At 38.2% G+C, this 24038-nt stretch overlaps 1 protein-coding gene across 1 annotated transcript in view; it reads right to left on the reverse strand.

The window, feature by feature from the left end:
* The window catches only part of iqsec3a (IQ motif and Sec7 domain ArfGEF 3a), a gene marked incomplete at its 3' end in the record, with an annotated part of 85382 nt that overhangs the window by 7034 nt on the left and 54310 nt on the right, over window positions 1-24038 (reverse strand). The window contains exons 4-10 of the mRNA XM_079453982.1: window positions 20122-21320; window positions 13572-13733; window positions 7724-7846; window positions 5905-6071; window positions 4676-4815; window positions 3475-3600; window positions 1125-1224 (exon numbers count right to left, since the gene is read on the reverse strand). Coding sequence (XP_079310108.1) covers window positions 1125-1224; window positions 3475-3600; window positions 4676-4815; window positions 5905-6071; window positions 7724-7846; window positions 13572-13733; window positions 20122-21320 — 2017 coding nt within the window. The remainder of the gene's footprint in view (window positions 1-1124; window positions 1225-3474; window positions 3601-4675; window positions 4816-5904; window positions 6072-7723; window positions 7847-13571; window positions 13734-20121; window positions 21321-24038) is intronic.

Genomic DNA, 24038 nt, shown 5'->3' on the forward strand with positions numbered 1-24038 from the left:
GATATGCTCATAACAGCATCACTGTGTGTATAATGTTAAATGTACAGTTGCACAGTCAATCGATTGAAAGTGGATTAGGTGAAATAAATTAAGTAAAGACACGTCAAAAAGCATCTCTGTGACAAGCGTGGATGGAGATTGTGGTGAGGAAGGCGGGACGAGAGCCGTGACGCGGGGCCGGTGGCGTGAGTGATAAGTTGAAGCAGATGTGTGCGCACCGGTCCCGCATCATATCACGGAGGAGATTGGGAGCTTAAAAGGATGTTCGGCAGGACTGTTGTGGACCGGGCCCGAAACTGTGTTTAGTTGGTGTATGTTTTATGGCCGGCAGTCTACCGTGAGGTGGCTGTCGGTCAGTTCCTTCAGTGTTTATTGGTTATTTAATTAAAGTTTTATTGTTTGAATGTTCGCCGGTTCCCGCCTCCTTCCTTCCCTTCTTACGAACTTTATTACAGAGATCTACTGTCTTCTTTTGCCATTGACTACATTTCAAAATCGTCACATGAAAAAAGGCATCAATGATTTGGCTGTTCGTGAGCAGTCGGTCACTGGAGAAGCTGCAAGAGAGTCTGTGGTGACATGCAAGACATTATACCACAACTCACAATAACAATAAAAAATAATGATTCATTGTTGGAAAGTGGCTGTGACTGAAACACGTTTGTTTATTTGTTTATTTTGGTACGTTTCCAATCACGTCCATTCTATTTAGTCCATCATTACAGAATCGAGAGGGGCAAAAAATAAGCGCAAGCCATAACACTCATCTCGCTTAATTACAGCCCATCTGCCACACATGAGAGCGAGCGAGAGAGAGCGAGAGAGAGAGAGAGAGATGCTTCTGGCTATTAGAAAATGAGAGGGTTTGCTCAGTGCCTGTCATCTTCATTTATCATTTGTTACTCCCTTTGTTGGAGGTAAATAAATGAGGTGGGTGTTCAAAAGGCACATGCTTGTCTAGATCTAGCTAGGACGTTTCCTTTTACTCCGCAGTGATCATCTCTGGTGAAGGTGCTAGCGATTTCTTTGTGTTTCTTAAAAAAGATCTATTCTTTGTTGTCCTTTAGAGATTTGACTTGAGGTTTAAGCTGTTTCTCATTCACCTCTCGAGTTGTAAATCTTACATTCGTTCTCAAACAGGTGAAACTGCATGCCCAGTAGCCCCACGGCCTTGCAGAAAGTGTAAGCGGCCGAACTCTTCTTCTTTGGACACAGTTTTAAAATCTGTAAAAGAAAGATATGCTAATAAGACACAAAAATAACGGTAACAGCTTTGCCTTCAATTCCAGTGAGCTGCCTTAGCGTCTGTTGTCTGCATAGGGGGCAAGCTTTAAGGTAGCATCCTGACTAAAATAGAAGCTCATTAGGGACTGATTTAGATTTCAGCATTCCACAGAAATAGCCCGTCTCACCCGAAGCGATCGAAAAACACAACTTAGAATGAATTTCCTAACGGAGTTCGACGGTAAAAAGTTGCTAATGCATTGTAATGTAATACTCCAACGAGAATAAAAAATAACAGTAGACACAAATATTGGGACACACAGTGTTTTTTATATTATATATAATGTCATATATAGAGACAAATTACTTAATTGTAATAAGTTTACTGTTACTGGGAAAGGAGACTGAAAACTGATTTATTTTCGTCCTTGCTCAATAACCGATTTATTTTTATTTTGAACCCCCAAAATAGTTATGGATTACAGCTTTAACAATTTTAATCAATTTTTTACACATTATAATTATGACTTGCTTTGTGCTTGTAAAATACCATCTGAGCTGGCCTTCTTAACAAAGGCCAAATCCTACCTCATCATTTGAATACATTGAAATATCATTTTCATAAATTGGAGTTCACGATCGTATGGGTTTATGTCAGTAAAACAGAACGCTATTGGTGTTTAAAGTAACGTGTCTATTTAATACGCTCCCTACTGGATTACTCACCATTTGGTAACATCAAATTCATATTTCATTTTGCCAATATTATTTACTGAAACAAATCGTATCTCTATTAAATTAGAAAAATCCCCAAAACTGTTACAAACAAACATTGTGTTATTGCATTATATTAAGTACATATAAGGCAAAGTGCCTTAAATATGTCTTAAATTTCCAAAAGTCCTCGATGTTTTTTGAACAGGCCTCACTTCGCCAAGCTTCCCGTCCGATTGTGATGGGAAAAATGTGTTCTGTACTTTTATCGTTTGGTTCTATCGCAGGATTAACACGAGCTCATGTAATTATGATAATGGTTTAATACATATCTGTGATAGCCTTCCAGTCTAATGCCTGCATTCATTTTAATAGACATTTAATCTTTGATTCATTTCATGGGCTTTACTTTGTGGCTCTGACTAAATTACCAGAGCACAGAACTTCCTGACCTCAGAATTGTATTCACACGGAGGAAAGCTTTCCAGTGCAAAGACGGCACGACGGAGAAACTGCAACAAAACCGATATAAAAACCGATGTTTACGATATAAAAACACACAAACATTTTAAGGATCTAAAATGCTACACAAATGTGTTTACGCATTGACAATAGTATATAACATTGTTGTCAAATCACTTATATTATCAGGTTAACAGTTTAATGCGTTTATACATGTTCTGCCGGTGGTATTTTGTTCAAAAAACTGAAACGGGACGTTTTTCCTGAATAGCGTTGTTTACGTTTTCCGAAGAGGTCTATACTATTTTGTCTCTCCTTCTGAAGTTTGCAATGAGTTTGTATTTTGTGCGGTCTTTGTACTTGAACAGAAGTAATAAAGGCAGGTATCAAGGGAACCTTCCCACACAACTCCTAATTAAAATGGGTTGTTATGATGGTCTCCTGTAGTTCGCAAGCGTTTCCTTCGCTTATTTGACTTCCTGTTAAACAACAGCGGTGTCTGCCATTAATAAATGCAAATATATGCAGGCTATGCTAATGTTGTGTGTACTTAAAGCTGAACTTTGGAGTATGCTTATATGAACTGTGGCCCGACTTTATATTAGCTGTCTTTTACTCTTTCCCAGCCGGCACCGGCATTTTTAATCATATTCACCAAACTATGATATTTTCTTTTATATGAATACGCAATATATATGAAATGCGACCCCTACTGTATGACAATGTAAGCCGGAAAATTCGTTTATTGTTTTAAAGAACACAAAATTCTGTCAATGACAGGGAAGGAGTACTTACATTAAAAAGCATCAGATAAAATGTATTTACATTGACCGCATTTGTATTATCAATGTAATGCAATACCACCCCCAATCCCAAACCTGCCTATATGCAATGTGCAGAATTAGTCCAATGTATAAAATGCCTTTTTCATATATAAGTACATGGTCTTTAATGTAAAGTGGGACCTGAATAGTGTTCAGTAGTAGCATTATTATTTAAATGTGGAGAACACTAATAAAGGACAGGAAATGACTCAAAAGTCAAAATAAAAGAAGATAGCATTAATGAAATTACCACAAGTAAGTCGTTGAAGAGGAAGACTTCTCTCTGGTGAGCAGCTTGCTTCTGGGCTTTGTTGATGTCAGTCACCTCAAACAGCCGACTGCAGCACACCAGTCTCCTATGAGGTACAGAGAGAACCTAAGGATGGACAAACACGAGAAAAGACACTGTTACAACGACTCTAGTCGCTACAGACATGAACGAAACCTCATATCCTGCAGCCTTGTTGAGAATGTATGTGCTTTTTAAACTGACTTTCTATTTTCGCCCTGCTCATCATTAAATAGGTCAGAAAGCTATTTACATTAAACGAAATTCATAAACCGTATACACAGAACCGAATATCAATAGGAATTTCACCAGTAACCTTGAAAGCGTCCAGAACACCTTGGAATTCATCTAAATAGAAATGCGCTGGCAACCACATTCATCGGATAAATTTGGACGCTCATTAATCATAAAATGGAAAAACGGTTACGCAATACTGTACCGTAGTATACAGAGTGTGTTTGATACGTTCGTATATCCTAACAAGCACTAAAGTCCTGGACAAACTTAGAATCAGCAGGTATACTTCCCTTCCGCAAACTTGGGACTTGATCTGTAAAAAGCGCGATAGCTGCAAAAAGCAGAAAAGCTTAGCGTTTTTTTTTTTTTTTTACTTTACTTTAAAACGAACAAGACGTCAGGATGTCAGCAGTATCTTGTATTGTAACTTTTACAGTTGATCAACCTTATCTAAGGGGTGAGTTGTTTATGATCGGAAGGTTTTATGTATACAGAATACAATGGACCCATGCTTGCATTTAAGGACGTTAAGATTTTATACGATTTACAAAAATGGGTTTACAATTACAAATTTAGCAAAAATAAAATATAAAAAATGTAATTCAAACAACAGACTTATTTGCAAAACATTATGATCAGTCATATTTGCTATATTGACAATGGTATCTGTCTGGTTATAAGCTTTCTTCCCAATATCTTTCTCTCGAAAAATCGACCAGAGACTATCAATCTAAATATCGATAGGTCTTGAGACAACCTTAATAATAGTTTTGTTGAGATTTTGAGACCTTCGCGCCGAACCGTTCTAGACCGGCACGCAGTGTAACCCTTAAGCAACAAAAACAGTTCAGCACGATGGTGGAAATGCGCTCTTTGTGTCTTGGTTACGATTATCGGTCATGTTTGGTTAAAATGCTTGACTTACTGTTTTCATTCCCACGATGCTTTGCTCAACCTTGGTGACGTAAGTGACGTGGTCTTCATTCGAGCGTAGCTCCCTCTGTTGAATACGCTCATAGATTCCCACAACCATGTCCCGGGGTATATCTGCCCCATCATCAACGCCTGAATAAAACACACATACATATACATACTTTATATATAGCAAATGTCATCCGACATAGAAAGTGTCAAAGGTTAAAAATGAATAGCATGCAATATTAATAGCATAAATATTTAACGCGTCTGCATTCTTTGTGAATCACTTTAAAATGATCCGTACACTGTGTAGCAACCTTAAACTCACAACAAATGTCAATTTGCATTTCCACAGCATGTACATATTGGATGGTCGTTTTAACAAATAACTTTTTTTTTGTTTTACGAAAAATTGTGCAGTGTTACAAAAAACCTGAGAGAGAACAGCTGATGTACTGTACAGTACAGAACATCAGCGACAGTACGATTAAAGTGATAAAAACGAAAGAATAAGCAGAGCACTTATAAAAGAGGTCAGATTGACGTCACTGTGTTTTTATTCAATTGTGTGCTTCGCGTTTTTTTCCGAATTACATTACACTTTAAAGCTTTATTTGGTTTCGCCCACTCAGTTACTGTAGCTGAGTACAATGAAGCTTGTCTACACATACACAGTATATGAAAAACTGAACTGAATCCTGACGGATAATAGATGGAAACAGAGGAGGTTAAAACTTTTGTAATAAGGCGTATACTAAAATAACGTCAACATTTTATATATTTCGGCCCAGCTATTTTAAACCATTTGATCACATTCTAGGGTTATTATTATAAATAAATAAAAACTCATACGACACTGATAGGACTATGCAGTGCTCCTCTTCTTATGGTGCAAACAGGAAGTAAACTTCTGTGGTCATGTGGCAATTTGCACCAACCATGTGATACTGCGCATATATCATTGAGAACATATTTTACATATAATGCATTCAAATATCTGTCAGTATAAGACTCTAAGAGCTTTATAAATGAAGACCTTCCTTAGGGTCACTGTTGTGACCCGTGGGATTAAATGGGTGAATCTTTTGGGTGAAAAATAAATAAAACAATTCATTTAATAGCTATTTCATCACTGTCGGTATGCAGTGGCCCTCCAATTGTTTCTGGTTCTTTAAGACTCTCCCTTACAATTCTTCTTGCGGCAACATTCCTTTTCAGGCTTCTCCCTTGTCTTACCCCTTAAGTTGCGGATGAAGTCTTCCAGCATCATCTTGCGGTCTGGTTTGATGTTAGGACTATACATGTCTGTGTTAAGCAGGATGATGGCGAAGGCGAGGATGAAGATGGTATCAGGATTGTGGAATTGCTGAACCACGTCTGGGTTACACATACAGTAACGCTGACTAAGAACAGAAAGCGAAGAGAGAAAAAAAACAGCTTTTATTAACACACGTGCTTAGCTTTCACAGTCGACAATCGTTTTCAACTGTGTGAATAACAATCTGCCTGCTGTTTTCAAAGCTTGGCATTTTTTTATTACACATATGAGATGTTCCTGCCACCCGACAATAGTACTCGATTCTGTGCTCTAAAAACACATTTGATTCTATGACAGTCGTTGTATTAATATGTAATAAAAGAGACATAACTGTGTCATAACTGATTATTATTTCATGTAGGCTATTTCCTTTTATTGATTTATTTCATTGACCTTTTACTCATATAGGATTTTAATATAGAAAATAATAATAGCACATATAATGATATAAATAGAAAAATAAAGGTTGTACAAAATGAAGGTACAAAAGGAAGCAACGCGCTGAATGAAAGTCAATTGTTTACTATCAGCTCCTTTGAATTTAAATGAACGTTTTTAATTTGGTGCAATCATGACAGTAAAAGACTCATTTTGGATGAGTGCTTATGTTCGTAGCAAATAAAACAATTCCCTGCTGGAAAAAAAGAACCATGACCACAACACAAAGAACATTTAATGCTTTTATTGATTTTAATAGAAACTATAATGGTGTCTATTGCTATGTGGATCATTTTGGTCGGATATAATATCCTATTGGGATAATGTAATGTAATTGTAATGGTTGTAACAGAAAATGCTATGGGTTCATAATGTTATTTTAATAGAAACCATTAGAATGTCTTTAATGGTTTTTATTGGGTTTCTAGGTTTGTTTGAACTACTAGCAAAAGTAAGAGTAATGGTAACCTCAGTTAACACCCCTAAATAGAAACACCCTTCATTCAGCCAAACCGATTTCAACATTTCAGTCAAATTCTTACAATTTTTATTTCACATTCAAGTATTTCTACCTTTTTAGATTTTGGAAATATCAAAAGCAGAGGGAAAGGCTGGCACAGGCTGGATTGTGTTATGCAACCAGTTATTTATAAACCAGCGTCTCTCAGACAGATTCAGACATGTGCAACACACACACAGAAAAAGAGAGAGACCAGCATACTGATAACTGGCCTTTATATTCTAGTGCTGGAAACAAAATCACATTTGCCCATTGTCTTACAAATGTTGATGGCTGCAACTGTGTTATCACTCATTCATTCTTATAATAATGGCCTTGCATATGAATGGACAATATGAATTCTAGCAACAATGGAAGATTAATATTGGGATATTATGTAATATTTGAATGGGCATAGTCAAAGATCTAAGGCTGTCTATTTGTTTTTCCGGTGAAGGTTCACACCAAAAAGTGTTATTGTAAATAAAATAAAGAAAGACAAAAATTGACTATTAGATGGAGCAGACTCAAAAGGATGCATGTCTTGTCAACCACCATTAAATACCTTTTCAACCTAAACAGACAGGAACCATTACCTTAGTGCAAATATATTTTACTTCAATGCAACACGGCCACGTTTTCCATTTGCCTTTGCATCCTTTAATACTTCACGGATCCCAAAGGTTCACCCATAACATAAGTATCCCATCAACCCCTGCTCTTATCTTCCTCCGGGCACATGAAGGTGACTGAAGCGTACGTGTTTGTGTAAGAAGGTGTAACAGTGTCTGGGCTTTCACCTGAATGCTTCTATCAGCCTTTCCACTTTCTGTGCCTCGCCCTGAACACGGATATGGGCCTGGAACTTCCTTAAAGCTTCATCCAATTCCATCCCCGAGAAGTCCATCTCATCCACCACACAGCTATCAAAGAAGAGCAAAAATCAAATGAGACTTGGATAGAGAGAGAGAGAGAGATGTTTTAGGAAAATCGACATACATCTCACATCAACCCCAAAGCCTTTGTGAAGTGAACCTGAACATTATCACAGAAACAGATAGGGGGGACAGAATGTCTAGCAGGCTTTAGAAGATATCACTCATGATTGATTTCAGACCGCCATTTAAGGCCTAGAGTGACAGGACCTCATAGCAGCTAGCAAAAACAATAAAGCGACGTTCTTTACGTCGTGAAAGTGAGTCATGTGGACCTTTTCGGACTTTACATCCCCACGTAGCGTTTGTTGCATTGAAAAAGCAGCATGAATGTTATGCAAAACATATTGGTTTGTGTTTCGAAGCGAATTTCGAAATCCAAAACCATAAAAATATACATTCTTTCAAATTCTAATTCAAAACAAAAGTAGTGCGGCGTGTATAAAGCATGCCAGCAAATAAATGAGAACTATTTTTATTTCCACCCATGTTTGTAGGTCTATTATGCTAAGCTGCCAGCTGGAGGTACCAGAAAGAAAAACAGCTGTCGATTTGCACATAGAGCAGGTGCAGAGAGAAAAAGACAAAAAAATGAATGAATCAAAATAAAGATGAGTATGACATCTCTACGGGGAAATAAATCCTTATTAGCAGTGAGACAGTTTGTTCACAGCAACGGACTGTTCTTCAAAGCTGTAAAACTGATTTAACAATCGTGCCGAGATCAAATAGAGGTATGGCACGAAAGTGCATAGTTAGAACTCAAGATGCAGGACTCAATTACACATCTTTACGTCCTATGACGGGTGATTTGATTATCGGTTCATTAAGGTGTTTACATCCATGCATACGGGAGAACACGTTGTTGTCCACATGTACGCAAATATATAAGTAAAACTATAACTGCTATTAATGTTAAAAACCTGAAAGGAAAAATATGTCGAAGTGAACATCACATTGTTTTATCAAAAATTAATATTCAGTCATTCCAGTCCAGTGATCGTCTCAGACAACGTTGGAAATGGGGGGGGGGTATGTACTAGTATATCTGTAAACTGTACTTTACACTAGTTTACGATTCTTTAACCTTTAAACTTTTCTGGTTTATTTTTATATAATGAACAAATTATAGATGTTCTTCCAGAGCGACCCAGAAAATGGTTCTTAACGGCCACATGTCTAACAGGTCTCAAGACAGAAAGCATTCAGACAGCAGCCTGATTCAAACAATATGCTTTTGTTCCTTTAATTTACACATATTCATAAAGACTGTATCTACATACTGTATCAACAGTGTTTTGCTAATAGCCTTAATAAATGATCACGACCGAAAGACAGTACTGTACTTTATTTTAACTGCGAGAAGCTGACGAAGTTTAACCAGAGGTAATGATTTATGATTTATCGGCTGTAATATATCGCCTACATTTTATTATCTGACTGTGAGTTAAATTTACTTAAAAATTAAGTAATTAAAATTCACGTACAATTAACGCCATATCGGTATCGGCCGATAAATAGTCATTTTTAATGTTATCGGTATCGTCCGATAATTTTATACTCATCCCTACTAACAACGTGATAAACCAAAACCTAAGTAAATTTTACTCACAGTCAGACACAAAAAATCCAAAAATGTCTGACATCACATTACAAACAAAAATTGCAGGCCCACATCAGCACACTCGCACTTAGACCTCATTTTGCCATGTCACACTCACTGCCAACTGAAATCATGTTCGCATCATTGCACGGGAACAGCTTTTTCTTTCATCTCTTTCTCTCATCATCATCACTCCGCGGTATGTAAGGCTTAAGTGCACACTGACTCATGAAGCACAGCGTGTAAGACCATATCACATTCCTCATGTTGTAAAAAGCACAGGCACTCTTGGGCTTCCTCAGAGTGTGCCTAAAAACCCCATGTCTACATTGTGCCCTCTCAGGGCAATTTTTTGAACGTAATAGGGCGAACCTGACCTGAAACATCACAGTCCGAGTCTGACCATAGGACTGTACCACAGTAATGTTGTTTTTCAAGCTATTTTTATTGAAAGTATGGGTTGTTAGTTACAGCTACGACCTCTGATATGAATGCTACGGACAGCATCTCTGACATGGTACGTTGGTTTGGTTATTGTTTTCAGATCCTTGTTTCTTGTTTTGCTGTTCACATTATTTTTTAAACCTGTCCGATATTGGATTTCAGAAGCATAAAGTTTCACCTACTGGGATAGAGTGTGAAGCATTGAACCGGAACACATGTAACACATGTTGATCTACTGTAGAAAGAACATTAATTCAGATATGACTATTCAGACTGAGGTCACACTGTAAAACGTCAGATCTGATAGAGGACGACAATGGCAGTGACGCGAATCGGAATTGAAAAGATCAGATTCCATGTGATAATATATTTTACTAGGTAGGGGTAATTCATTTGAATTCGTACGTTGTGAATCGTACAGATACGTTGGATTACTATAAAAAAGCAATTATGATTGCCCACCCTTAACCCGGCCCCCAACGTTAGTGGCACGAAATCAAATCGTACTAAATTAATTATTAAGATCGTACAAAATCACACGTATTAGCCCAAATTAGCACCTCGTAAATAGTTATCTTTTTGCTGTAAAATTGGGTTGAAACTAAAACAAATAAAGTTACATATGAGCAGAAAATGCATAGATAGTGAAGGTCAGGAATGCTATCCTGTTATCTGACGTTACAACTACCTCATCAACCTACTCCGGAGTGTCTTTGAACAGCTTGCGAAATTTGGAGAGGTAAAAATGGAAGCAGTCTTATTTTGTGATAAATATTCAACTTTGGTGTGTGCCGGGTAAAACCTGCTTTGTCTTCATTGGAAAGGTAAGTCAACTGTGTTGTTAGCTAACGTAATTGACTCTAGCTGTCCTTGTTTGTATAGCCATCATAGCTATATCGCTGTGAGTAACTTTACAGTAGACATCAATAATCCTTAACTGTACGCCATGTTGAAATAGTAGGATCCAAACAGTCTGGTTTTAAATGATTGTTTGACCACTGTCGATAAGAATGCTGCAGCCGCTCTAGCCGTCTCCTGAATGCCTACCAAGCTAGATTGCATGACTTCAACCTCCGGAGCTCTAAAGGTTGTTTGGGCAACCTACAGTTATCGTGCCGGCAGATGCAGCTTGAACTGCGTTTAAGGTAAACATTTTATCAGTATGTGTTTTCCACAGGATTGAACCCACAATGTTTGTGCAGCTAACACAGTGCTTCATTACTAGTTTATTACAGGAACAAAATGCGTCTAGTTTTAAAATTAAAAGTCCTCTTTAGCAGGAGCCTTTAATACAAACGTTCTTTTTTCAATAAACCAGCAGTTATATCCGCGGGCGCTGCAGATAATCCGAGTACATTCTGATTAATTGCGGGTGGGTCGCGGGTGGATATGATCAGTCATTAATTATGCAAATTTTAACTACATTCTCTATATGAACGTGTTTTAAATGCATTTTCATCGGGCAGACAGGCACAAATTTGCAGACTTTCAACTGCACCATACTTGGCTTCCATGTTTATTAGTTTATCTAGTCATTGCTTTGGGCTGTGTGTCTGTGTTGCAATGACAGAAACAGCGATATTCGCCTAAATGTCTGAAGGGAATAATAAAGCCTGTGTTTATTTTATAAAAAATGTAAGTCGAAGCCAAACGTTTTTTTAATAAATCAAAGAGTTTATTAAATATCAGCTTAAGATTAGCGTATCGTTTATTAGAGATGCGCAAATTAGCTCTAAAGTCACGGAAGCTGCTGTTAAACACGAATGATCCACTGACATCACGCTAAAAAACAAAGAATGAATGACGTGATGATCGGGTGCGGATATCTAGATCAGAGAAAATTATAGGTGCGGGCGGGTGATTTGTTTGAAGCAGCGGATTCCAGTGACATTTGAGCTGATCCGCGCATCTCAAGCGCCCAATACTTTTTTTGCAGTATAAACCCATCTTTAAGAAGCCACATCTGAAGGGGCACATAGAAAAAGAAAGATCTTCATAGCTGGCAAAATATATCTGTGCTGATAAACAAATGCAAAGTTTTAGGGATCTCAATGTATTGCCATCTCTTCAATCCCAGGGAGGGTGTGCATTAATTCATTTAGAACTACGTGGACGATGCAGCTTTTCAGGGAACTCATATATATTGCACAAACACACACACTGATTCGGCTAAGAGGTCTCGAGAGTGTATCATTTCCTACTGCATAGCTCTGCAGTCTGACTTTACTGCAGGAGCTCAGCAGCCAAGGGAGATCTCATTAAAAGATGCCATGGCTCTCCAAATCCACAGGGTGATAAACAAATACTAATATTTAATGTAAATATTTTCTCCTATGTCAACGTTCTTTTCTCATAGATTCTCATAGTTCTTTTTAAACCAGAGCATGTGAGCAAAGCGGAGCGGCGGGTCGCTATGCTCAATATTTCGCTCTATGACTGTCGCTTCGCTCAGTCGCTCACAGACCAAGCAAACGCTCCGCTCACATCACGCTCACTGGTAAACCAAATCCTGCTCAGATCCCGCTCCGACATAAAATGTGTCTAGTAAGCCTAATTGTTTTCAGCTCATAATAAACGTCTTGAATAAATGTCTCAGGTAGGTAGAAAGCTGATATAGAGCAGTTATGTTTCAGTCCGACATTCTCTGACTTTACAGTCTATATTTTTTGCTAGTTTTTTATTTAAAGAGTGCCTAAGATAACTGTATATTAACTAATAAAGTATATTTGGTTTTCGTTACTTTGTTTCCTTGAACATTTCGCTGCCATAATGCAACATTCAAATTAGGTGAAATACACTATATGAACGTCTTTATTATAACTGGCGTTATTAACAGAAACAGGTTTTAAAGAAAAATAAACAAGGGGAAATGCGGTCTAAAAACATCAATCGTTACAGCATTTTAGAACGTACTTGGTCGCGTTTGTCGGCCTCGGCATATGACTTCGAGGTTTATTCAACTGTTACATTGGGTAAGTGACACAATGTCTTCTTAAAGTCACCATGAAATCAAACAGGAAAATTGTAGGTGTTGTGGTGATTATTATAAATGATTTATCCGTACACGCCATTATTTTTTTTATAAATTTGCACTTGTAATGTTTAATCAAAACATTAAGCTCCCCCTCTCAACGAAAACTCTTCACCAGATGACGTAAGCAACCAAAAAGAGGAAGGACTATATACTGACTGTCCAATCGTCAGTCATTTTAGCACTCCCCTCCAGGCCCAACTTACAACAAACCAATGAAAAGGTGAAGGGCACAATAAAGCCCCGCCCTACATTTATTCTAACTTCAGAAGCCGTTTCGCTCAGATATACGTCACAATATGGAAAAGAAGACAATTGCCACTTCCGTTTCATGTGATTTTAAGATAAATAAATGCACATTTGATAATGTTTTTAAACTGAAATGAGCCTGTATCAAACCTCTGGTCGCCAACCCACCTCTGCAAATAGACGAGGTGTTTGCATGCCGTTGCCGTACATGGGACAGCAATTCAGCAGCAAATCACCAAGAGGGCTGAGCGAACGACTCTGAGCGTATTGAGAGACCGGAACGGAATTTTCAGAACGGCGCTCTCTGAGAAATATTGATGCTCCGCATCGCTCACATGCTCCGTTTTAACTAATGGATTACGGCAAAATATTCTTCATATACTCACTCTAACACATCTCTGTTGAAGGGCTTCTTGCTGTTGCCAAGAAACTCGCCAATCATCTGTCGGCTCAACCCTTTCCTTTGGAGCAGGAAGTGCGCCACTCCTATGGGCGTATCGGGAATGAAACCACGAGAGATGAGAAACTGGAGGCCTTTGTCAGGATTTCTGTTCAATTCAGAGAAAAAGAAAGAAACATTCACTTTTATGCTGTTAACACACTTTGAATTATTAAAACTCAACATCTGTACTTACATCTCAGCTTCATTTGTATGGACGGTACGTTACTGCTAAGCAACTGTGCAAAGGCCAAAAGTCATGCTGCCATCATGACATGTCAAAATTACTATGATAGCAGGTTCCGACTTTAAAAACTCGAACTTTGTTAAATTCATAACTACAACAACCGTTCAGTTATTAAAGCTTTCCCACTTGACCATTATGCCATCGCTTTACCGCACAGACAATGATACCGTTTGACTGTTTTTGTTCTTTATATAATTTGGCTGCCATTAACAACAAAGCAGCTCACTGATTCATTTTGGCAATACGAACGTTGCCATAGAAACAAATAATGAGGACATGAAGAGCTTAGAGAGAGTAGAATTTCTGCGTTGACATCACATAATTTCAGAAATCATGACACAACAACAATGCAGCATTATTTACAATGCAAGGGGAAATGATGTGCATTATGCGGCTCATGGGAAAACAATGAGTTAGATCCATCGAAGCAGCTGTGGGCACTTCTGGACCAATGAACAATCACTGTGATCAATGAGAGGCCGATAGAATTATCGTGATGGCAGGAAATCCACTTGAGTGATCACAACATCACCATTTAAGATGTATTAAATCGTGACCTTCATTAGTGATAATTCCACATTATTCAACAGCATCGCACACGGTGGAATGTCATTGGGTTTTGTGAAAACAACTTCAACTCAAACAACTGGTTCCCATTACTATTTTAAGAAGGAATTTACAGTACCATGTACCTGTAAACTTTTAAAATGGGAAGACTTTCTGTTCCTTGCAATGTATTACTCTTTCCTTGTCAGTTTAATGTTCAGCGATCAGATGTCATCATTTCAAACATTATGCTTTCAAAACACTACTCTGGCGCAAAGAAAATAAATACGTTGGGACCGGTGTTCATCGTTTTTAGGAAATAATAATAAGTGCTGCTAGACAGATTTGTTAAAATCTCAGACATATACCCAAAACAAGGGCTTAATAATGTGGTTATTAATAATGTCCGTGTACGTTTTTAGTACAACGTTTTCACGTAAACGCAAATTCAGTCTACAATCCCACAGACATCTCGCCATTCCACAGAATCCAAGCAAGCATTAACAACCTCTATATTTCCATCGAGTGTCTTATCAATAAATAGAGTCTCAACGCATCTCTGCCTTCAGACACTAAAAGTGAAAAAGATGGACAGCAAGAAGCTTCACGGGTTTATTTTAGTGAGTTGCGTTATGCCCCCAGTCAGCATTCTTGATGCTAAGTCTTTGCTCTGGGAAAAAGTATATGGATTAATAGAAGGGGCCGTAACCTTTCATTCATCCTCTTGTGGAGCGAAACATATTGTCCTGGCATTCTTCAATCTCCACTTTTTCTTCCCTATTCATTACTTTGATTTACCTGCTATAATAAATGTGCAGATCGTGCTGACACAGCCAGACTTAACTGGGGGAACATGATGTCGTTTGTCTATTTGTCAGTTACAATACAAGATCTGTCACAACTCTTTCTAATTTTAAGGGCTCTGAAATCATGTGGTAGGAGGTTCTAAATGGTCATGCTGTGGATAAAAAGGAATAAATTGTGATACGCAATAGAAGTCTATGCACCAATGGGTATAAATGCAAAATGTATTTGTTTAATGGAATAGTTCTGTCATCATACACACGGCTTCTTTTCAATTCAAACCTGCATGACTTTCTTCCGCAAAACAAAATAAGATATTTTGAAAAAGTCAGAAAACCGTTGGTCCCAAATGGCTTATGTCCATACAGTAGAAGTCAATGGGGAACAAGGGTGTAACATAGTTCAATAAATGGAAGGAAGGAGGCGGGAACCGGCGAACAGAAAACAACTTTTAATTAATGAATAAAAACGTAAATCACCCCTCACGGACGACTTCCGGCGACACACACAAACCATAACATAAAATCCAGGCCTGGTCCTCTCTCACTGACGGTCCGGTCGCTCGTCCTCTTATGCTCCCGATCTCCTCTGTGATACGAGACAGCTGACGCCTCGAATCCCGGCTCTCGTCCCGCCTACCTCACTATAAACGGTTTTTGGTTACCAACATTTTTCAAAATATCTTCTTTTGTCTTTGTAGAAAGTAAGAAAATCACATGTAACTATAGTTTATTGTATTGTTTTTACAAATGACTTTCCAAAACCTACAATTCGTATTCCGTTCACGACCCGGGTGAAAACTCAATTTAGGGAGGTTTACTCACTCCAATCACAAGCCGTTCTTCGTTCATGCTTCAATGTCCTCTATTTGTCCTTAACATGTCTCGTTCCAACACACCCACAGAGCCCCCATAACCCCCCTCCTTTCTTAATTACCTATTTAGGGAAAGCGCATTCCAGTACCCAAATCTCTCCGTTAATACAAACTCAGATTTCAGCCTAGCGTCTCATCCCAGAGCACACACACACACCTGCTTGAGATTCAGGTCGGAGCTGTCACAGGTTTTATCCTGCAGAAAGCACACTGCTGGAACTAATGACAGCCCTCCCTCTCACTCACTTGAAGCACATCAATTTGATTAAAAATTGGCTTGTCCTTATCTGCCAGGGTATTTGAGGTGATGTGGGAGAGACTAGTTGTGTTAAAAGTGCGTAAACAGAGATTGTCGATAGCACTCTTTCAGAGTTTCAAAGTTCTTTAAAAGAGTTCCAGAGTTCCCCCTAAAACGAAAAAATTATTACCCTGCTCATGTGGAACGGTTAGATAAACTATTTTATGAATTCAACATAGACTGTAAAGATCACTATAGGATTTGGTCAAATTTTGGTTACTACATTTAACTTTAACAAAAACTTTAAAAGTAAATTTTACTTAATTTTCATATGTCATGTTTTTACACCGAGTAAAATTTAGCACAAATTTACACAAAAAAATTAAGAAAATTGTATGCATTTTTTGAATTTTATGTTACTTTAGAAGAAAATTTATTTTATTTTACGGAAATAAAATGTCCCCTTTCTGGGGATCTTTTACAGTGTAGTTAGTGTATAATGTTGCTGTCTGTGTATAAAATAAATATAAAATGTCTACAAAGTTCACTGCAAAGGAAGATATTCTCTTTAATAAAAAATGCTTTTTAAGGACAACATAACAGCTAAAGGGAACTACAGGTCTCTTCTTCCTGGGATCATGACGTCATGACCTCGTCATGAACTTGAATCATTTCCGCCGCAGAGAACGTGCAAAAAAAGGTTTCACGTGGTATTGGTGGAAAATTAATAGATTAATAGATACATTGAAGTTAAGAGACATATTTGTCATATACTGTATGTTACCATATATACGTAAACAGAACCTTTCTATAGTTGATAAATAACTTTTAATTAACTCAATCTTTAGATCATAGCTCTCGCTGTAAGGATTACAAATGACAGTCTCTCTGCCAGGTCATTGGTTGTGTACGCAGAATTAAGGATAAAACTCATTTCTTTCTTTACTGGTTCCTAGTCCCCGTGAACCGGAAGTTGCGATTAATTTTACTTTTTAAGATTTATTTTTGGCATTTATCACATTTATTGAGATAGTGAAATGGGAGAGAGGACAGGAAGCAAAGTGGGGGAGAAAGGGGGTGGGGTCGGGATCACGAGCCGGGACTCGAACTCGGGTTGCCCAAAGCGCAAACGTGCCATCAGAGCACTGCACATTAGGCCATCAGTTCTGACTTTACTTCTGTATTTTGATGCATTTTTGAGTTAAATGGAATTTTGAAACAGACAAATAGTGGGCGTGGCTTTCATCTTTATCTGCGATTTTTTTCATTGTATGTATTAAAACAGCCGTTGAATTTTGAAATAAAACTGACAGCAGCCTGAGAGTTGAAGGGGAGGAGTTAACGTATGCTCCGCCCAAGTCGTCTAACATACGTTATTTATGATGGATAATCATTACAGGACGGAATAGCATCTTCAGATTTTAAAAATAGGCATTGTCATTTTTTATTTCACCGGGACTTTAATCTTCTCTTGACAGAGACTATAGTCGCCTTTACTGTTAGTAAACATTGTGACACGTTTTTGTGGGCGGAGCTTAGGAGGCGGCAGAGAGATCACCCTGACCTCATTATTAATGCTAGGTAGCACGTTTTGTTTTCTTGCGTTTTGACAATGACTAGAAAAAAATCACTAACTGTCTAGGACCGAGACTGAGACTGCACTTTGAATAAAAAGAGTGCTATTTATAAGGTCAGACAAACTTAAGCTGACAGGCATCAGGGAGGGGTGTTAGGCACATTTGGCAGACGCTTTTATACCAAGCAACTTTGCATTGTACTATACAGTATGTGCAATCCCTGGGTTCGAACCCACAACCTTGGCATTGCTAGTGCCATGCTCTAATCACTGAACTACAGTTAAGTTATGCTGTTTTTCTTATACCTGCCCTTTTCAGTGGTGCAGTTATAACTGCTTTATAATGCATTTATAAATGACCGCATTTTTAAATGCTTCATAAAGGGTAACTTAATGTAAAGTGTGACCAAATTGATTTATATTTAAGTAGACATAACCTTTTTACTTTCTAATTTCTAAGAGAAATAAACTGTACGTTATCTTCAAACTACTGTATGCAAGCTCGATTTGTTGAATTTGTCGAAAGTCAGAATGCATTTCACACCACGATTTATGACATATCCACTTAATGCACCTTGGTAATGTTTGGGCATACAGAGGTTTTATCAAACTCTCTCTCTCTCAGGGTAATCTTAGGCTGCATATGAGAGAATAGAAAGGTGGGAGCAGACTTTTAATCTGTAGACCTGTGACACTGCAGAACTAAAGCCTACACGATTGATAAATGGAGTCGCATTTCTTTAGCTATGCAGAAAAATGTCCTTGGTGGGAAGGGTGCGTGTAAGTGAAATGAAAACATAAAAATATGGAAATGTATAATCAGAAGTGTTTCAAGGTACTTTTTTAAAATATGTGTTTTAAATAAAATGCTACTATTGACTGTATGCACAGCACGTGCATTTAGTGAATTTGACCACTTTTTGACAGCCATTTATAGAGATCTCAATTACCCCATTCACTTTTGTATCTTAGATTCTAAAACTTTTGATACAATTACTCAAAACACACGCATACTTTATATCGCATCTGAATTCTGAAGGTGAATCAAAACAATAATCAGATTTTATTGGTGTGCCATATTGCAGTCATGCATGAACACTAGAGACGACTGTTCCTTAATTGTAAACAAAGATGACATTAATGTTACATAATTTGAATAAAATCCATTATGTGGAAATAAAAAAAAATTCTATTAAAAATAATATCAGATTCGTGTTTCTGTGAAATGAGGAAACTCGTTAGAAGGTATTTAGAAAACAGTGAAGTGGAACTAACAACGTGGATGCAGGATACAACAGAGATCTTAACTTGTAATAAATAGTAAAAATGGCACTATTAAATAAAACTGCAAATAGCATCCCAGTGTTGGTTCTTAATAAGACTTTTTTATTATTTATTAAAAACATGCATTCAGGAAACCTTTAAAGCATGTAGGTTAAAATTATGACATTCTAACCAGATGGCACATACACTCTTAAAAATAAAGATGCTTTAAAGGTTCTTCACAGCAATGCCATAGAAGAACTATTTTTGGTTCCACAAAGAACCATTCAGTCAGGTTCTTTAAATAACCATCTCTTTCTTGCTTTGTATAATCTGAAGAACGTTTTATGGCCACAAACAACCCTTTGTGAAACCGAAAGGTTATTAGGATGTTAAAGGTTCATTATGTAACCATTTAGTAGACCAAAAAGGTTATTCTATGGCATCGTGAAGCACCTTTATCTTTAAGAGATTACCTTCAGTGCTGTATCTCTATGTTTGTATCCTCTATTTTTCATTGTTTTCCTCTCTATCTTGCTAATACACAGGTGATAAATAACTGTATTTCCCTTAATTTCAGTGAGCTAGACATTATTGTGCAATGCCTGAACTTGCCTAAAATCACATGTCTGCATGTGTGCACTGGAGCAAGATGACATTAGGGGAAGGAGAATGAGACTGCACTTTGAATAAAAAGAGTGCTATTTATAAGGTCAGACAAACTTAAGCTGACAGGCATCAGGGAGGGGTGTTAGGCACAGCTGGAGATAAAACTGGATGATGGCAATGATATAAGAAAGGGGGGGAAATAAGAGAGACGTAGGTGAGAAAAGCTTAATGAAGTGTGAGAAAAAAACACCAAAAAACTTGAATTGATGAGCAGAATGTAAGTAGTACTGTAAATCTAAGGGTTTAAGGACCCTTCTGGTTGGACAAGAGAGGTACTTACATGTTGAAGAGGTTGAGACCAATACGATACAGGCGTTTCCGCATGACATCAGTGGAGAGGGTCGGAGATTTGCAACTAACTGGGTTCTCGCATTGGTATCTTGGCAAGCTCAGGATCATAGCCTGCAGAGCCTCTTTGGATGAGACCTCTGAAGCAGAGCGTGCTGAAGTGGATGTACTGCTACTGCTCATCTGTTCTGAGCTGTTGTCCGCAAGGTCTGATTCAATACGTTTAGCTTCTAGAACCTCCACAGTTGGGGTGACCAGCGTATCTGCAACCTCTGGCGGAGACAAGGTATCAGAGGTTATTACTGTCTGTGCCGGAATGGTTGCTTGTGGAGATTCTTTTTCCTCAAACAACAGAGTTGACGGCTCCTCCCCAAATTCCTCCTCACTCGGTGGAGGGGCTGGGAAGTCGCCATCTGGTACTTCCTCAGAATCCAGCTCTAGAGGTACAGTAGCTGGATCCTGTGGAGGTGGTGGCGGCGGTGGATGTCCTAGTGGCGGTTGTTCCTTTGCATCGTAAACTGGAGATTGCTGTAGGCTCTCCGTAATTGTGGCTCCCTGCTGAACACAATTACCAAGAGAGACTGAAGTGGAGGATTCCATAACCGAAGAGGACATGCGATAGTTCTGGCTATCAATTTGAACAGTCACGTCCCGGAAGGCCATCATTAGCTTGCTGGCACTACGGGTCACATTCTCGGAGTTGTCTATTGGGATGGTTCCACTCTGAAGTGTTAGAGGGTTTATGGGGTCACCTTCTCGGACTGTCCCCGTCATCCCAGATTTGCCACCAACTGTACCAAAATTTTCTTGAAGAGAACACATAGTTTTCATGCTCCAATTGCTGAGCGCATCATCAATTGATTTGGCAAGGGACTGGACTTGCTCATTGAAGGAATCCTCCAGGTCAGTTAGAGTGCCGCCCACTGTGTTTGGCAGGGATGGGGACCGGACCAGCGGGATACTTGCAAGATTACAGCCTTCAGCCAGTGCCCGTTCAGCCGAGATCCCCTCTGTGTTTTGCACGCGCACCTTTCGCAGGGAGATACGCCGTGGCAAACGACTTTCAAGGAGGGAGTTTCGTATCTTCTCAAAGTTTTTGCTGAGCTGGTATTGGCGGAAGGCCGTCTGGATTTTGCAGGCGGCACGGCGTGAGATGAGGTGGCCCCCATATTTGTGCTCTAACATTTCGATCTGAAAAGTAAGAGAAGGAAAACAAATTGAGATAACGACCAGTTATGACTAATACAAGCAAGATCTGAACGCAAGAATGAAATGCTCTAATCAATAACAAAGACTAATCAGAGATATCTAAATATCATGACATCCTGAGACAAACCAATTTTCCAGTCTCCCACTTGCTGAATGCCTTTCATGCGTAAACCCTTAATATAATTTGCCAATAAGTGTCAATACACTGGATGCAGCATCCAAAGCAATTACCCGACCATAAAAAGGACTTAATAGTCTTGATGCTCAAAGTGTATCATGCTCATTTGTGAAGTATGAATGGGGTTAATTAGACCGCATATATAGTGGAGACATTACTAGTCTGCTACCCGCATTAAATTAAATTAATTGTGGTGAAATGATCTGTGACATTTGATGAAATGGTTAGACAGCAGATGAAACCGTAGTCATCACAATCAAACTCTGATTTGACCAAAGGTTGCATTAGACTTTCCGATCGTCTGTCATAGTTCTAGCCTATAGGCTCGACTATGCATTTATGTACATTAAACTTTGCCTGTGGTTTCATGTCAAGACACATACAAATATCACATTTGTGAGAACTACATATGATTTCATCAAGAGTTCCAATGCTACTCTCCAAGGTGACAAGTTGAGTAATTTAATCTGTCACTCAAAGATTCTGTCTGGAATTTTCCCAAACTATTTTATACTCCCTAGCTGATACCAAAAGCTTAATTTCACCTGATATTTTCCCTTTGTGCTTCCATCAACTGTCACTGATCTTGTCCTTTCGTGGGTGAGCTTGGGTTAGAGGTCATTAAAGTCCTGCCATTTAAAACCGAGTGATAAGAGTGAGTGAGTTGATGCAATCCCTGTCAGATTCAAACACCCTGAAAGAAGTTTGAATAACACCAAAAAGCCATCTTATCTCAACAATCTACATTTGTCTCGGACTAGGTGGGAAAGGAGCGATATGTCTGGGGAATATTAAGTTCTCTTTGAATAGGACCTAGGCTCCAAGTGACTGTGAGTTTCTTATCAGAGGAAGCAATGAGCTAGGAAACCTACTTCCTTCATTTGTGAACAGTCGTCAACCTGCCTTTCTCTATAAGTGCAGACATACTGCATAGTTTTTTTGCTGGTAAACAGTATGGTGACGACCTAAACTAGCCTGAATTAGCACAGACATTTACATTTTTGCATTTGGCAGATGCTTTTATCCAAAGTGCATAGTATTATATATTTGTTTCTGACTATTGACAATCCCCTGGGAATCAAACCCATGAATTTGGCTAATCTACACATTACACGGTATTTTTGTGCAATAGATTGATAGATGCATATAAATGCCACTGCTCCATTGTAATGAAGCTTTAGCAAACCCCCCTGGTGTGGAAACATATCAATGCGGCCTCTCTTCAGAACGTGAGCCATGAAATGACAGAATAGGGGCAATAATTCCCAAAAGTTTTTTAACAAATTGCTCACACATAGACGTTTCTCGAAAGCCAGAGATAAAAAGCAGTGTTGGCCATGACCCAGGATGAGGTTAGATTAGCCAAGGAGGTTCGATTAGCCAAGATTGTATCCATTTTTATGCACTGCCGGTAGTTTGAAATATGATGGTGAATAAACCAAGGACATTACCAATGTTAGCAAAGAGTACATATTTCTAAACTTGAGGTAAACAAGAAAAATAACAGTATGGGTGAAACAAAAGGTCTCATTTATTAAAAAGTATTTAATAATAATAATTAGTTATTGTTTTTTATTTTTAAGCATTTAGCTTTTATCCAAATGACATTGCACGATACTATACAAGTAAACGTAAACATGCTAAACTTTATATCCTGTGACTGTTAGAAAGTTTCTGTAGAGAGGATTAAGTTCTCTTTCTGTGTATGTGTAATCACTGGGATTGAACCCACGACCTCTGCGTTGCTAGCGCCATGCTCTTACCACTGAGCTACAGAAAACAAAAGTTTTTTCTGCAAAATGTCAGATAAACATGTACATTAATGTCATTCAAATGCTGATTAAATCAGTAGTCCCACAGTATTTCTTGGCCCAAACCATCTCTATATGTTAAGTGAGCAATTGTAAAGCTATAAACAACTTTAAATTTTATTCTACTAAAAATGTGTTACTGCGAAAAAATTTTAAGAATTTATATTAACACATTCCACATTCCACTTCTAAAGCTACAAGGAGCTTGTGATTTTTGCATAGCTGCAAAAAAGAAATATGAATCAATTATAATATTTGTTAGTGAAGGAAACCTAATGAGACAACCCATAAATTGGAAATAAAACAATACAGAAAATAGATTAACTGGAATGTTGGACGTAGAAAATATCTTCTTTATAGTCCTGAGGTGTGGTAAAATGAATGGAATATGCTGAAAATAAAACTGGATACTGAATGAAGGTCTGAGCAGGAGACAAAACGACAAGAAATCATGTAACAAATGCAGCCCTGCTGCAAATTCACCCATTAGCCAGCTGTCAGGTCTGTTTCCGATCACTTCACTTAGCAGAGCAGAGGAGAGATATCATTCCGGAACCACTACAGCCGTAAAAGAAAGGGGTATAGCGATGACACTGCTCTCTGTCAACTCAACCTAGACAAATCAAACCTGACAGCTGGATCAGCACTGTGTCCAAGCCCAGTTCTTTACCAACAAGGTATAGAAATGACACATATACAGTATATCCAAAT

The sequence above is a fragment of the Barbatula barbatula genome, assembly GCF_947034865.1.
Source record: "Barbatula barbatula genome assembly, chromosome: 4".
Taxonomy (NCBI): domain Eukaryota; kingdom Metazoa; phylum Chordata; class Actinopteri; order Cypriniformes; family Nemacheilidae; genus Barbatula; species Barbatula barbatula.